General features: G+C 46.6%; 1 protein-coding gene across 1 annotated transcript in view; it reads right to left on the bottom strand.

The window, feature by feature from the left end:
* Positions 1 to 14141, bottom strand: part of LOC126272252 (visual pigment-like receptor peropsin) — a 164311-nt gene that overhangs the window by 81776 nt on the left and 68394 nt on the right. The window contains exon 4 of the mRNA XM_049974966.1: positions 197 to 293. Coding sequence (XP_049830923.1) covers positions 197 to 293 — 97 coding nt within the window. The remainder of the gene's footprint in view (positions 1 to 196; positions 294 to 14141) is intronic.

Raw genomic sequence — 14141 nt, 5'->3', positions numbered from 1 at the left:
GCCAGCAGCTATTTCCCGCTGCACTGTGCAGAAAACAGAAATACCTCTTTGGCACAATGCAGCGCGTCTATGCTGAGACGACCACAGTGCAACAGGTGACTCATCTAAATAGCGGCGACGCGCGCAAATAACTTAGCGGAGAGGAGGCGGTGTTATTTCTAGAGGAACGCCCGTTGCGTGCAGTCACCTCACTTACCTTCCCCAACCGAAGAGCGGGGGCGTGGCCCACGCCACCGACGCCGCCCAGCACAGCACCACGGCCGCCCAGTAGTAGCGCAGCCGCGGCCGCCCGTCTGCGCACACCAGAAGCACACGCAGGAGCTGAACACTGCGCTGCAAGGGCACACTGCCAAGTTCTATCAACTACGCAGCGTTGCACCGCTGACCATTAAAGCTGCAACACCAGGAAGCACAGCAACGGACAAAATTTCACGTATTGCGCGTAAGAAATAAAAGTGACCCACACTGAGGTGACAAAAGTCATGGGACACCTCCTAATATCGTGTCGGCCCTCCTTGTTCACGTCGTAGTGCAGCAACTCGATGTGTCACTGACTCAACATGTCGTAGAAAGTCCCCTGTGGAAGTAGTGAGCATTGGTGCCTCTACTGCTGTTCACAATTGCGAAAGTGTTGCCGGCGCAGGATTTTGTGCACGAACTGATCACTCGGTAATGCCCCGTAAATGATAGATGGCGTTCTTGTCTGGCTGGGCAAATCATTCATTCGAACTATTAAATGTTGAAATATGTGTGAAATCTTATGGGACTTATCTGCTAAGGTCATCAGTTTCAAAGCTTACACACTACTTAACCTGAATTATCCTAAGGACAGACACACACACCCATCCCGAGGGAGGGCTCGAACCTCCGCCGGGACCAGCCGCACAGTCCATGAGTGCAGCGCCTTAGACCGCTCGGGTAATCCCGCGCGGCATTCGAACTGTCCACAAGGTTCTGCAAACCAATAGCGAACACTTGTGGCACGGTGATATGGCAGATTTTGAATTCACCAGACAGTTATTACTCTATTCTTACTTTACACACTGTTGCTTTCATTGTCATTTCCGTTAAATTGTCCAACTATAGTGGAACTCTTAATTCTTTCATAATCTGTATCATTTCCTCCCTATGTAGGCTGTCGTACGCTTGCATAATCAGTGGACAACTGATGTAGTTGAAACTTCCTGGCAAATTAAAACTGGGTGCCGGACCGAGACTCGAACTCGGGACCTTTGCCTTTCGCGGGCAAATGCTCTACTAACAGACCTACCCAAGCACGACTAACACCCCGTCCTCACAGCCTTACTTCTGCCAGTACATCGTCTCCTTCCTTCCAAACTTAACAGGAGCTCTCGTGCTGTGAGGACGGGACGTGAATCGTGCTTGGGTAGCTCAGTTGGTAGAGCAGTTGCCCATGAAAGGCAAAGGTCTCGAATTCGAGTCTCGGTCCGGCACACAGTTTTAATCTGCCAGGAAGTTTCATATCAGCGCACACTCCGCCGCAGAGTGAAAACGTCTGGGGGCTACGACAAGGAGATATGATCTCTACAATGTTATTTAATTTAGTTTTAGAAAAGGTGATGCGGCAAATGTCGATAAACCCAGGAGGAAAAATACTTAATTGGCAAGTTCAAGTGGTAGCATATGCGCATGATTAGTATTAATGGCAAGCAATGTAAGGGCACTAAAGGGGAACTGGGCAACGGCCTTGCCGCAGTGGTTACACCGGTTCCAGTGAGATCACCGAAGTTAAGCGCTGTCGGGCGTGGTCGGCACTTGGATGGGTGACCATCCAGGCCGCCTTGCGCTGTCGCCATTTTTCGGGGTACACTCAGCCTCGTGATGCCAATTGAGGAGCTACTCGACCGAATAGTAGCGGCTTCGGTCAAGAATACCATTATAACGACTGGGAGAGCGGTGTGATGACCCCACGCCCCTCTTATCCACATCCTCCACGGAGGATGACACGGCGGTCGGATGGTCGCGGCAGGCCATTCGTGGATTGAATACGGAGTTCTAAAGGGGAACTACGATACGTTAGAGGAAGCAGCAAGAGAGGTAGGTTTAGAAGTAAATATAAACAAAACAAAGTATATGGTGATGGGGGAGCACAATATAAACGGACAAAATACTTCAATAGTAATGAATGGAAAATAATATGAAAGACTGAAGACTTTTAAATATTTAGGTTCTGTAATAACGGAGGACAATAAAGTAGCAGCAGAAATTCAAGAAAGGATAGCGAGTGGTAATAGTTGCTATTTTGCCTAGCAGAACGTATTTAATTCCAGGAATGTTAGTACGAATACACAAATCAAAATATTCACGCCCATATTAAGACCTATAGTAATACATGGATCAGAAGGCTGGATATTGATATTAAAGGAAGAGAATTGTTTATTGAAATGGGAAAGAAAGATACTGAGAAGGATGTTTGGAGCAATGACAGAGGAAGATGGCTGGAGAGTAACGACAAATGTAGAACTACAAAAACTATTTTGACAGATGGATATTGCTGTTAAAATTAAGCAGGGAAGAATAAGATGGGCAGGACATGTACAGGGAGTGCCAGAAACTCGGAGTGTCAAGAAAGTTTTTATGGGAAAACGTGACGGGAGGAGGAGAAGAGGCAGACTCAGGAAAAGGTGGTTGGACGATATGGAAGAAGATCTAAGGGCGATGGTTCATTGGACCAGAGGACCCAGTCCATTCCTAAAACCACAGCCCAAATCATTCTGGAGCCACCACCAGCTTGTACGCTGTCTTGTTGACAACTTGCGTCCATGGCCTCGTGGGGTCTGCGCCACACCCGAAACCTCTCATCAACTCTTATCAGCTGAAATCGGGACCCATCTGGTCAGGCCACGGTTTTCGAGTCGATTACAGTCAAACCGATATGGCCACAAGCCCAGGAGAGGCGGTGCAGCCGGTGTCATGTTGACAGCGAAGGAACTCGCGTCGGTCGTCTGCTGCCATGGCCCATTAAAGCAAAATTTCACCGCACTCTCCTAACGCATACGTCCGTGGTACGTCCCTCACTGATTTCTACGGTTATTTGATACAGTGTTGCTGGTCTGTTAGCACAGACAACTCTACACTACCGTCGCTGCTGTCGGTCATTAAGTCAAGGCCGTCGGCCACTGTGTTGTCCGTGGTGAGAATTAATGCGCCGCGCGGAGTGGCCGCGTGGTTCTAGCGGCCATGTCATGGATTGCGCGGCCCCTCCCGCCGGAGGTTCGAGTCCTCCCTCAGGCATGTGTGTGTGTGTGTGTGTGTGTGTGTTGTTCTTAGCATAATTTAGTTTATGTAGTGTGTAACTCTCGGTACAGATGACCTCAGCAGTTTGGTCCTGTAGGGAAAAGAGAGAGAGAGAGAGAGAGAGAGAGAGAGAGAGAGAGAGAGAGAGAGAGAATGCCTGAAATTTTTGGTATTCTCAGCACACTCTTTACACTGTGGATCTCAGAATGTAGAATTCCCTAAGGATTTCCGAAATGGCATGTCTTATGCACCTACCTCCAACTACCATTTCGCGCTCAAAGTCTGTTAATTCTCGTCGCGCGGCTATAATCAGATTGGAAACCTTTCATCATAGGAGTGAAAGTGACAGCTGCGCCAACACAGTGCCCTTTTACACCTCGTGTACGTGACACATACTAGGTTGTATCCCGTCATTAATTCATCGTCGTCGACGGAATGGTATACCCTAGTCCTTCTATCTTCCTTTTGTCCTCGTCTCTGTGTTTTCGTGTACGTTTGTGAAGGACTGGGAGGAGGTTAGAACGCATTTCTGCATTTCTGTGTATATAGACAGTCTAAGAAAAAATCAAAGCACTACGAACAGCGAAACCAGTAGGTCTGATGTACATGTACACACAGGCGAATTATTACAATTTCAGGAAAACTGGATGACGTATTCAAGAGAAAGAGCTTCAAATATTGAGCAAGTCGAAACACATTGTTCCGCGTTCATTGGGAGAGCTGTTGATGTCATCCTGAGGGATATTGTGCCAAATTCTATTGGATTCGCGCGTAAGATAGTCAAAATCTCGAGATGGTTGCAAGGCCCTGCCCATAATTCTCCACAAGTTCTCAGCTAGGGAGAGATCCGGTGGCTTTGCTGGCCAAGCTCGAAGACAAGCAATAGAAACTCTCACCGAGTTTGCAGAAGTGTAAGCCCAGGAAGGCTTGTCATGAAGGGCAACAAAACGGGGTGTGGAATTTCCGTCTACGTACTGCTGTGCTGTAAGGGTGCTGCGGATGACAACCTAAGGCGTCAGGGTGTGGAAAGCAATGGCACCACAGACCATCACTGCTGGTTGTCGGTGAATGTGGCGGGCGTCAGTGCGGATGGCATTCCACTGCTGTCCGGGGCATCTCCAGACACCTCTTCAGTCTGTAATCTCATTGAATGGAGTAAAGCTGTCTTCAGTGATCAGTCCCGCTTCGACTGGAGCCCCGATGACTAGCGAGAACGTTTGCGGAGACTTACACAGAATCACCATTGATACGTGGGACAATTGTTCAGGGCTGGATTGATGATCTCATCTTTCTACGACGGATTCAAGCCTGCATCCGACGAGAGGGACTTTCACTACGTATTGTCTTCGCTCAGGAGTGCTGCGAAACGTCCTTCATGGGAAACAAGTCATTTCGTCGTACACAAATGTTTCTTTTTTTTTTTTGATTTGGTGATATCGGAAAATATTTTTCGTATGACGTGTCCAGTTTTTATTGATTACAGGGATATAGCTGTTAGAAAGTGATCCAAACGAATGCAGACAGATGGTGTTAAACACAGGAAAAATGATTAAGCTCGGAGCTGATTTTCATAAATTATACTTTCGACTTCAGTGCAGTCCCGAATTTTGTGGACAACACCAAATGCAGACCTGCTGAGGCCACATTGGAGGAGGATAGCACCATTAGTAACCCGAACATCTTATTAATCTCTTGTGTTTACTTCTTCTCTTTCGACTCTGCCTTTCAAGCATCCCCACAGGCAAAAATCTAAATACAGTCCTGGAAATGGAAAAAAGAACACATTGACACCGGTGTGTCAGACCCACCATACTTGCTCCGGACACTGCGAGAGGGCTGTACAAGCAATGATCACACGCACGGCACAGCGGACACAGCAGGAACCGCGGTGTTGGCCTTCGAATGGCGCTAGCTGCGCAGCATTTGTGCACCGCCGCCGTCAGTGTCAGCCAGTTTGCCGTGGCATACGGAGCTCCATCGCAGTCTTTAACACTGGTAGCATGCCGCGACAGCGTGGACGTGAACCGTATGTGCAGTTGACGGACTTTGAGCGAGGGCGTATAGTGGGCATGCGGGAGGCCGGGTGGACGTACCGCCGAATTGCTCAACACATGGGGCGTGAGATCTCCACAGTACATCGATGTTGTCGCCAGTGGTCGGCGGAAGGTGCACGTGCCCGTCGACCTGGGACCGGACCACAGCGACGCACGGATGCACGCCAAGACCGTAGGATCCTACGCAGTGCCGTAGGGAACCGCACCGCCACTTCCCAGCAAATTAGGGACACTGTTGCTCCTGGGGTATCGGCGAGGACCATTCGCAACCGTCTCCATGAAGCTGGGCTACGGTCCCGCACACCGTTAGGCCGTCTTCCGCTCACGCCCCAACATCGTGCAGCCCGCCTCCAGTGGTGTCGCGACAGGCGTGAATGGAGGGACGAATGGAGACGTGTCGTCTTCAGCGATGAGAGTCGCTTCTGCCTTGGTGCCAATGATGATCGTATGCGTGTTTGGCGCCGTCCAGGTGAGCGCCACAATCAGGACTGCATATGACCGAGGTACACAGGGCCAACACCCGGCATCATGGTGTGGGGAGCGATCTCCTACACTGGCCGTACACCTCTAGTGATCGTCGAGGGGACACTGAATAGTGCACGGTACATCCAAACCGTCATCGAACCCATCTTTCTACCATTTCTAGACCGGCAAGGGAACTTGCTGTTCCAACAGGACAATGCACGTCCCCATGTATTCCTTGCCACCCAACGTGCTCTAGAAGGTGTAAGTCAACTACCCTGGCCAGCAAGATCTCCGGATCTGTCCCCCATTGAGCATGTTTGGGACTGGATGAAGCGTCGTCTCAAGCAGTCTGCACGTCCAGCACGAACGGTGGTCCAGCTGAGGCGCCAGGTGGAAATGGCATAGCAAGCCGTTCCACAGGACTACATCCAGCATCTCTACGACCGTCTCCATGGGAGAATAGCAGCCTGCATTGCTGCGAAAGGTGGATATACACTGTAATAGTGCCGACATTGTGCATGCTCTGTTGCCTGTGTCTATGTGCCTGTGGTCCTGTCAGTGTGATCATGTGATGGCTCTGACCCAAGGAATGTGTCAATAAAGTTTCCCCTTCCTGGGACAATGAATTCACGGTGTTCTTATTTCAATTTCCAGGAGTGTAGAGTAACAAAGGTGACTGCCTGTGCCCATCCATCTTCCGGGGAATGTTAAGTTTCGATGATGTGTCCCCTGACGACAGGATCGTGCAAGAGCCCCGTCATGAAAGTTTCTTCAGGTCTGCTGCCGGATCGTAAAATCAACTAGATTCGATATTTCGGCAATCCAACTGGACGCCATCTTCAGGAGAACGCTGCTTCTGCTGATGAGTCCCGCTGAGAACTGGCGCGAGGCTGTCTTTTTTTTCTTTATTGTTATTTAATACCTTACACAAAAGGTCGGCCGGCAGCGGCAATATCACGCCGCTCTTCGGCCACAGATAGAACAAATAGACACAAGGAAGACACAGAAAAGCAAAACATAATGGTGGGCAAAAAACAGTAGACATAGACACTGAAGACTGAAACGACACACGTGGGCGGTGAAAACTCTAAAGCACTAACATGACGGCACACACAAAGAAACAATGGCGATGATCTCCAGCATGCGAATGTTCACTTGACATGAGCGAGTCCGGGGGCATGCCAAATGGGGGAAAGGTGGGGGAGGAGGGAGAGGGGAGGGTGTAGATGCCAATGGTAGAGGAGATGGCAGGGGGAGGAAAGAAGGTACGGGGGTAGGGGAAGCCCTTGGGGAGGAGGGAGAGAGGAAGGGAGGAGGGAGAGGAGGGAGAGAGGGTGCCCTAAGGAAACACGGGGTGTGGAAGGGATCAAAGTTGATAGGAGGGGTAGATGGAGGGGATGAGGGCATCATCACGGAGGGGGAGTTGGTGGAAGCCACCTTGGGCGAGGGTATGGAGTGTGGAGAGATGGAGAGTGGGTGGGACGTGGGAGTGCAGGTGTGGCAGCAGACAGGGGTGGGAGAGAATGGCAGAGACAAGTGGGTGAGGGGGATCAATTTTACAGGAGGTGTAAAGGATCTGTATCTGTTCGAGGAAAAGGAGGAGGTGCGGGAATAGTGTAAGGTCATAGAGGATCCACGTAGGGGAGGGGAGATGGATGCGATAGGCGAGGCGGAGAGCATGGCGTTCTAGGATCTGAAGGGATTTGTAAAAGGTAGGAGGGGCAGAGATCCAGGCAGGGTGGTCGTAGCAGAGGATAGGGTGAATGAGGGATTTATACGAGTAGGTGTGGAGGATGGTGGAGGGGTCCAGACCCCATGTACGGCCAGAAAGGAGCTTGAGGAGGTGGAGGTGGAAGCGTGTCTTGGCTTGGATTGTCTGTAGATGGGGGATCCAGGAGAGGCGACGGGCAAGGGTGACGCCAGGCTGCCAATCGACGTCATATATAGGCCACTGTACCGCCCATGGCGCATGCGCCGCTCATCACAGAATGTCGTCCTGAGTGAGATACATCGTTGCCGCCAGTGTTCTGCTAAGGACGGCATCACCTGCCCAGTCTCAGAGGGCAGCAACTGTGATGGGCGGCGCTTGCGCCGTGTACGGTGGCCTATATATAGGACGTCGGTTGCCAGCCTGGCGTCAGTTCTCAACGGGACTCATCAGGAAAGCAGCATTCTCCTGAAGATTGCGACCAGTTCGATCGCTGAAATACCGAATCGAGGTGATTTTAGGAACCAGCGGCAAACCCGAAGAGACTCAATACTTATTACGCCGGGAAAGCCTATGATGTCACAGCCCTGTCATGATGGAAGTACATACATAGCCTTGCAGCTAAAGGAAACTCTTCTAGTAATGCTAGGGCCTCGCTTTCAAGAATGTCTAGATAATGTGGGCCTGCAAGACGATGTAGTATCACAACACGTCCGATCAACTGAATGTATACCGTACCACATCACACATTTATAGATAAGAGGTCTTGAAAATGTCTCGACAGAGCCATCTGTGTTTGCGTCGACTGAACGATTTGAGTTATGAATGTTATCGAAAGTGTGAGGAGTGAAAGCGGATTCATCACTAAATAATATTAATTTGATTCCTGCGCGATCTGCAAGTATTTTCTTCTCCCTCTCGAAGGTGTAGAATCAGCGTGAAGCAATAAGAATAGAGGCCGTGCAATCGTAATGTCCGCCATATTCTTGTATTTGAAACACGGATGAAGGTAGACCTTCTGCGTGCGCTTGTTGAGGGATTACGTTCTGTCAGCTGAATAATGTTTTTTATTTCACGCCCATTTCGTTCAAAATACTCTATACTGAACCTCTTAAAATATTTACTATTTTTTCTGTAACACCCTGTATATGAAAATAGAGCAATAAAGTATCTATCATATCTCCAATATGGAAGATTCTACACGTTTCAGTGGTGAGAGCATGTAGCAAACATGGACGTCCACAGAAATTTTGCCATGTGGGGGCAGATTCTAAAACTGCCAGTTTTGGTACAGCTTATTCTGTGAGTCTCAAAACTTATTGTGGTCCAAGAATTAAATTTGTTAAGACGTACACAAAACTTATTGTATCTCAGATGATTCTGGTTTAGTATTTTTAAGGTAGTACAGGGATGTCTGCAGAAATTTATGTAAGACGGGGCACGATTCCTAAAGTTACATATTTGATACAAGTAATTAGTTGAGGTTATAATGTATCATATCCAGAGAAACAAATCTAACAAGGTGTACACAAAGCTTATTGTATCTTAAACGTTTGAGAGTTATCGAGTCAATATCTGTTTGAAGGTAGATTACAGGTAAGCATATTTCATTAGTATATCTGAAGTACAGCTTTTTATATTATTCATGTGAATATGGATGTAGGAAAGCCTCTAAAAAACCATCAAACTTGTCGGCAGCATCAACTCCTAATAGCCTAGGACTCAACCACAATGATCTTCGTTTTTCAAAAATGGTTGAAATGGCTCTGAGCACTATGGGACTCAACTGCTGTGGTCATAAGTCCCCTAGTACTTAGAACTACTTAAACCTAACTAACCTAAGGACATTACACACATCCATGCCCGAGGCAGGATTCGAACCTGCGACCGTAGCGGTCGCGCGGTTCCAGATTGTAGCGCCTAGAACCGCACGGCCGCCTCGGCCGGCCCTTCGTCTTTCTGGTTTGTAAATTTTATTTTAGACATGGCAACTGGACTATACATCTCATAAGTCTATGGCTATGTGTTGCACAGGCGTAAGAACCATACATTTAAGGGCCTTTTCACCTTGAAATTTCACGGTTTCTGCTTCTCTTTAGTATTCTTTCTGTATTTGGGCCGGCAGATATAGTATTGGTGACGTCTCCTGCCGTATAGCATGACCGCGTTCCTCATACTGTGCTACAGTCGCTCTAACATGTAAAACTTAGTGAAGTCTCAGAAAGCCTTGATAGGTCAAATGCAAACTTGGTGTTAAAATTAGGGCGTGCAAAAGTGAAGGGGCTGTTCTTATGGGAATTGGGTACGTGTGCTGGGAAGGTACAGTGCAGCCATATTTGTACTGTGACAGGTGTTGGCACTGTCCCTTTCTGTGGCTCATTAAGGTCTGTACAGAGAAAAGATAGGACACACTGTCCGTACAGATTCACATCCGTCAAGATTGAAAAACGAAGTCGAAGCCGTCGCCACGACAAGGAAACGGTATAATTTCCCATGAATAGTCTGACAACCATGGCCACTGCGTCACTCCTTCCACGCGGTTGAGTTTATTGAGTTTAATCAGAGACAATCATTTACAGAAATACGTGAGAATCATCGTCTTTAAGGATTAGGCCTTTCAGTCTGTTGCGCCTGAGGATCGTTCACGCCATCTCTTTAAGGGACGTCCAACTATTCTCTCTCCTACGTGGTCATGATGTATTGCAGCTTTAGTTATCCTATTACTAGACCAACGCTGGGCAAGATCTTTTCAGTTCACTCGCTGTTTTTTGATTATATTAGTTCATTCTTGTTAAATGGAAAAGAAAGAAAAGAGAGACCACACGTTTCTAATATGCGTGGAAATTGGTTGTGCATCCTAATCTCCTTCTCCCTTCTCTCTTTGTCCATCTCCTCCTTCTTCACTCTCCCTCTGTCCATCACCTCTTCTCTCTTTCCAAGTCCATCTTCTCCTCTCCCCCCACTCCATCCCCTCCTGCCCCCCCCTCTCTCTCTGTTCATTCCCAACTTTCTGCTTCCTGCGTCCGTTTTCTTCTTTTGGCTATCTCCTGTTCTTCCTCTCTCTGACTTTCAGCGTTTTTATTGTCACTGCAAAAGCAGATTTTGTAGTAGTATTCTAATCACAAGCCGCTAAGCTGTAAATATAGTCCATATGTTTATTACAGTAACTTGTAAAAATATGAAACAGATCAGTTGAGTACTTTTCGAGATTTTTGGTAACAATTTTTTCCTCTTTATATATTACATATAGATTTATACGTATTATATGTATTAGAAATATATAACTTATGTCTGTCCGGGTGCTCATTAGAGTATTGTGTAAAAATTTGAAGTAAATCGGCGAAGAACTTATCAAGAGTTTTGGCAATACCGTTTTCCCTTTATACAGGGTGAGTCACCTAACATTACCGCTGGATATATTTCGTAAACCACATCAAATACTGACGAATTGATTCCACAGACCGAACGTGAAGAGAGGGGCTAGTGTAATTGGTTAATACAAACTATAAAAAAGTGCACGGAAGTATGTTTTTAACACAAACCTACGTTTTTTTAAAAATGGAACCCCGTTATTTTTGTTAGCACATCTGAACATATAAACAAATACGTAATCAGTGCCGTTTGTTGCATTGTAAAATGTTAATTACATCCGGAGATATTGTAATCTAAAGTTGACGCTTGAGTACCACTCCTCCGCTGTTCGATCGTGTGAATCGGAGAGCACCGAATTGCGTAGGGATCCAAAGGGAACGGTGATGGACCTTAGGTACAGAAGAGACTGGAACAGCACATTACGTCCACATGCTAACACCTTTTTATTTGTCTATTTCACTGAAGCACATGTACATTACCATTAGTGGTGAGGTTCCAGTACACACGTGGTTTCCGTTTTCAATTACTGAGTAGAATAGAGTGTGTCCCGACATGTCAGGCCAATAGACGTTCAATGTGGTGGCCATCATTTACTGCACACAACTGCAATCTCTGGCGTAATGAATGTCGTACACGCCGCAGTACATCTGGAGTAATGTAGCCGCAGGCTGCCACAATACGTTGTTTCATATCCTCTGGGGTTGTAGTCACATCACGGTACACATTCTCCTTTAACGTACCCCACAGAAAGAAGTCCAGAGGTGTAAGATCAGGAGAACGGGCTGGCTAATTTATGCGTTCTCCACGTCCTATGAAACGCCCGTCGAACATCCTGTCAAGGGTCAGCATAGTGTTATTTGCGGAATGTGCAGGTGCACCATCATGCTCATACCATATACGTCGACGCGTTTCCAGTGGGACATATTCGAGCAACGTTGGCAGATCATTCTGTACAAACGCGATGTATGTTGCAGCTGTTTGGACCTCTGCAATGAAGTGAGGACCAATGAGGTGGTCGCCAATGATTCCGCACCATACATTTACAGTCCACGGTCGCTGTCGCTCTATCTGTCTGAGCCAGCAAGGATTGTCCACGGACCAGTAATGCATGTTCCGTAGATTCACTGCCCCATGGTTTGTAAAACCCGCTTCGTCGGTAAACAGGTAGAACTGCAACGCATTCTCTTTAATGCCCATTGACAGAATATCACTCGATGATTAAAGTCATCACCATGTAATTGCTGATGTAGCGATACATGAAAGGGGTGAAAGCGGTGACGATGCAGTATGCGCATGACACTACTTTGACTCATTCCACCGGGTCTCGCAATGTCCCGTGTACTCATGTGTGGGTTCATGGCAACAGCAGCTAACACACCAACTGCACCCGCTTCTCCTGTGACAGGCTTGTTACGGACCATACCTGTTGCATACAGTTGGCGGTAGATGTTTTGCAATGTGCGGCACGTTGGATGCCCTCTGTCCGGGTACCGTTCTGCATACACCCTGCAGGCTGCAGATGCATTTCGTCGACACTCGCCATAGATGAGTATCATCTCCGCCTTTTCAGAGTTCGAATACACCATGGTCACAGTTCCTACAACACTACACTATCACAGACGTCTGGTAACACGGTGTACTACAGTTGGTCTGCGTGCGGAGACGAATGCACAATAACAATAGGAGCAAGCGCTACATGCGGACACTGCGACAGCTAGACCAAACCACAACAGTGCACTACAGCCACACTCGTAAACACGGTCATCATCGTAAACATGTCCCTGCAGATGCTGCTCGCCGACCGTGGCCCGTGTTTGTTACAACACGCAACTGAACGTCGGAGGTTTCAAGCGTCAACTTTAGGTTACAACATCTCCGAAGGTAATTAACATTTTACAATGCAACAAACGGCACTGATTACGTATTTGTTTATATATTCAGATGTTCTAACAAAACTAACGTGGTTCCATTTAAAAAAAACGTAAGTTTGTGTTAAAAAACATACTTCCGTGCATTTTTGTATGGTTTGTATTAAACAATTACACTAGCCCCTCTTCTCACGTTCGGTCTGCGGAATCGGTTCGTCAGTATTTGATGAGGTTTACGAAATATATCCAGCGGTAACGTTAGGTGACTCACCCTGTATATTACATATTTATTTATATGGAGGAGGAGGAGGAGGAGGTTAGTGTTTAACGTCCCGTCGACAACGAGGTCATTAGAGACGGAGCACAAGCTCGTATTAGGGAAGGATGGGGAAGGAAATCGGCCGTGCCCTTTCGAAGGAACCATCCCGGCATTTGCCTGAAGTGATCTAGGGAAATCACGGAAAACCTAAATCAGGATGGCCGGACGCGGGATTGAACCGTCGTCCTCCCGAATGCGAGTCCAGTGTGCTAACCACTGCGCCACCTCGCTCGGTATTTATTTATATATTACATATAGTTAAAGATAGATGAATAAAAACACATTTGTGTTCGAATGCAGGGTTGTGTCAGAATTTCGAAGCAGTCGTTGAAGAACTATCGGAGATTTACGATTTTGAACAAACGAACACGAAGTTTTTGTCATATATATATATATATATATATATATATATATATATATATATATATATATATATATATATATGGCGGTCCAATAGGTATGTAAAAACACGTTCATATTAGAACGCAACGTTCTGACAAGATTTCAAAGCAATCGGTGACATACTATTTTAAATAAACGAACATTTATATTTTTTTGTTTATATCCAATAATGTATATCTCGCTATAAAGTGGAGGAACTTCATGTCTGAAGATTCAGTTCGTCGTAACTGATCAGACGTTAGCGCCAACATTCGCTACCATACAGCACTAACGGCAATGCTGTTACATTGTGAAGTTAATTAATATTTCTTTCCGTAGATTATGTTTTAATGCACGTCGTATAGTTCCACAGGAATGTCTGTTACTTCTCAGTTTTAGCTCTGTATCATCTTGCTTGGAAATCTTAAAAATTGCAACCTAAATGTTTAATCTTTCTTATTGGTTTAATTAAGTGTCTACCTATAACAGTTTTGGTTTTTATTGGCCCCAATCGTTGAAATGCCATCACTTTTGTTTTATCTGTCGACATTCTCATTCCGTATTTAGCGGCATACTACTCAGTTTATATACTGCATTTGAACCTTTCTTTCATATTCTCCTATAGTAAGGTGATTATCTGCAAGTAGCATCACCATAAAATTAATATTATCACTTAATATTATCATTTAGTGTAATCAACCTTATATGAACGATAT

This window comes from Schistocerca gregaria, chromosome 5, assembly GCF_023897955.1.
Source record: "Schistocerca gregaria isolate iqSchGreg1 chromosome 5, iqSchGreg1.2, whole genome shotgun sequence".
Taxonomy (NCBI): domain Eukaryota; kingdom Metazoa; phylum Arthropoda; class Insecta; order Orthoptera; family Acrididae; genus Schistocerca; species Schistocerca gregaria.
Note: the sequence above shows the minus strand (reverse complement) of the source record. Positions and strands in the feature narration are given on the sequence as shown.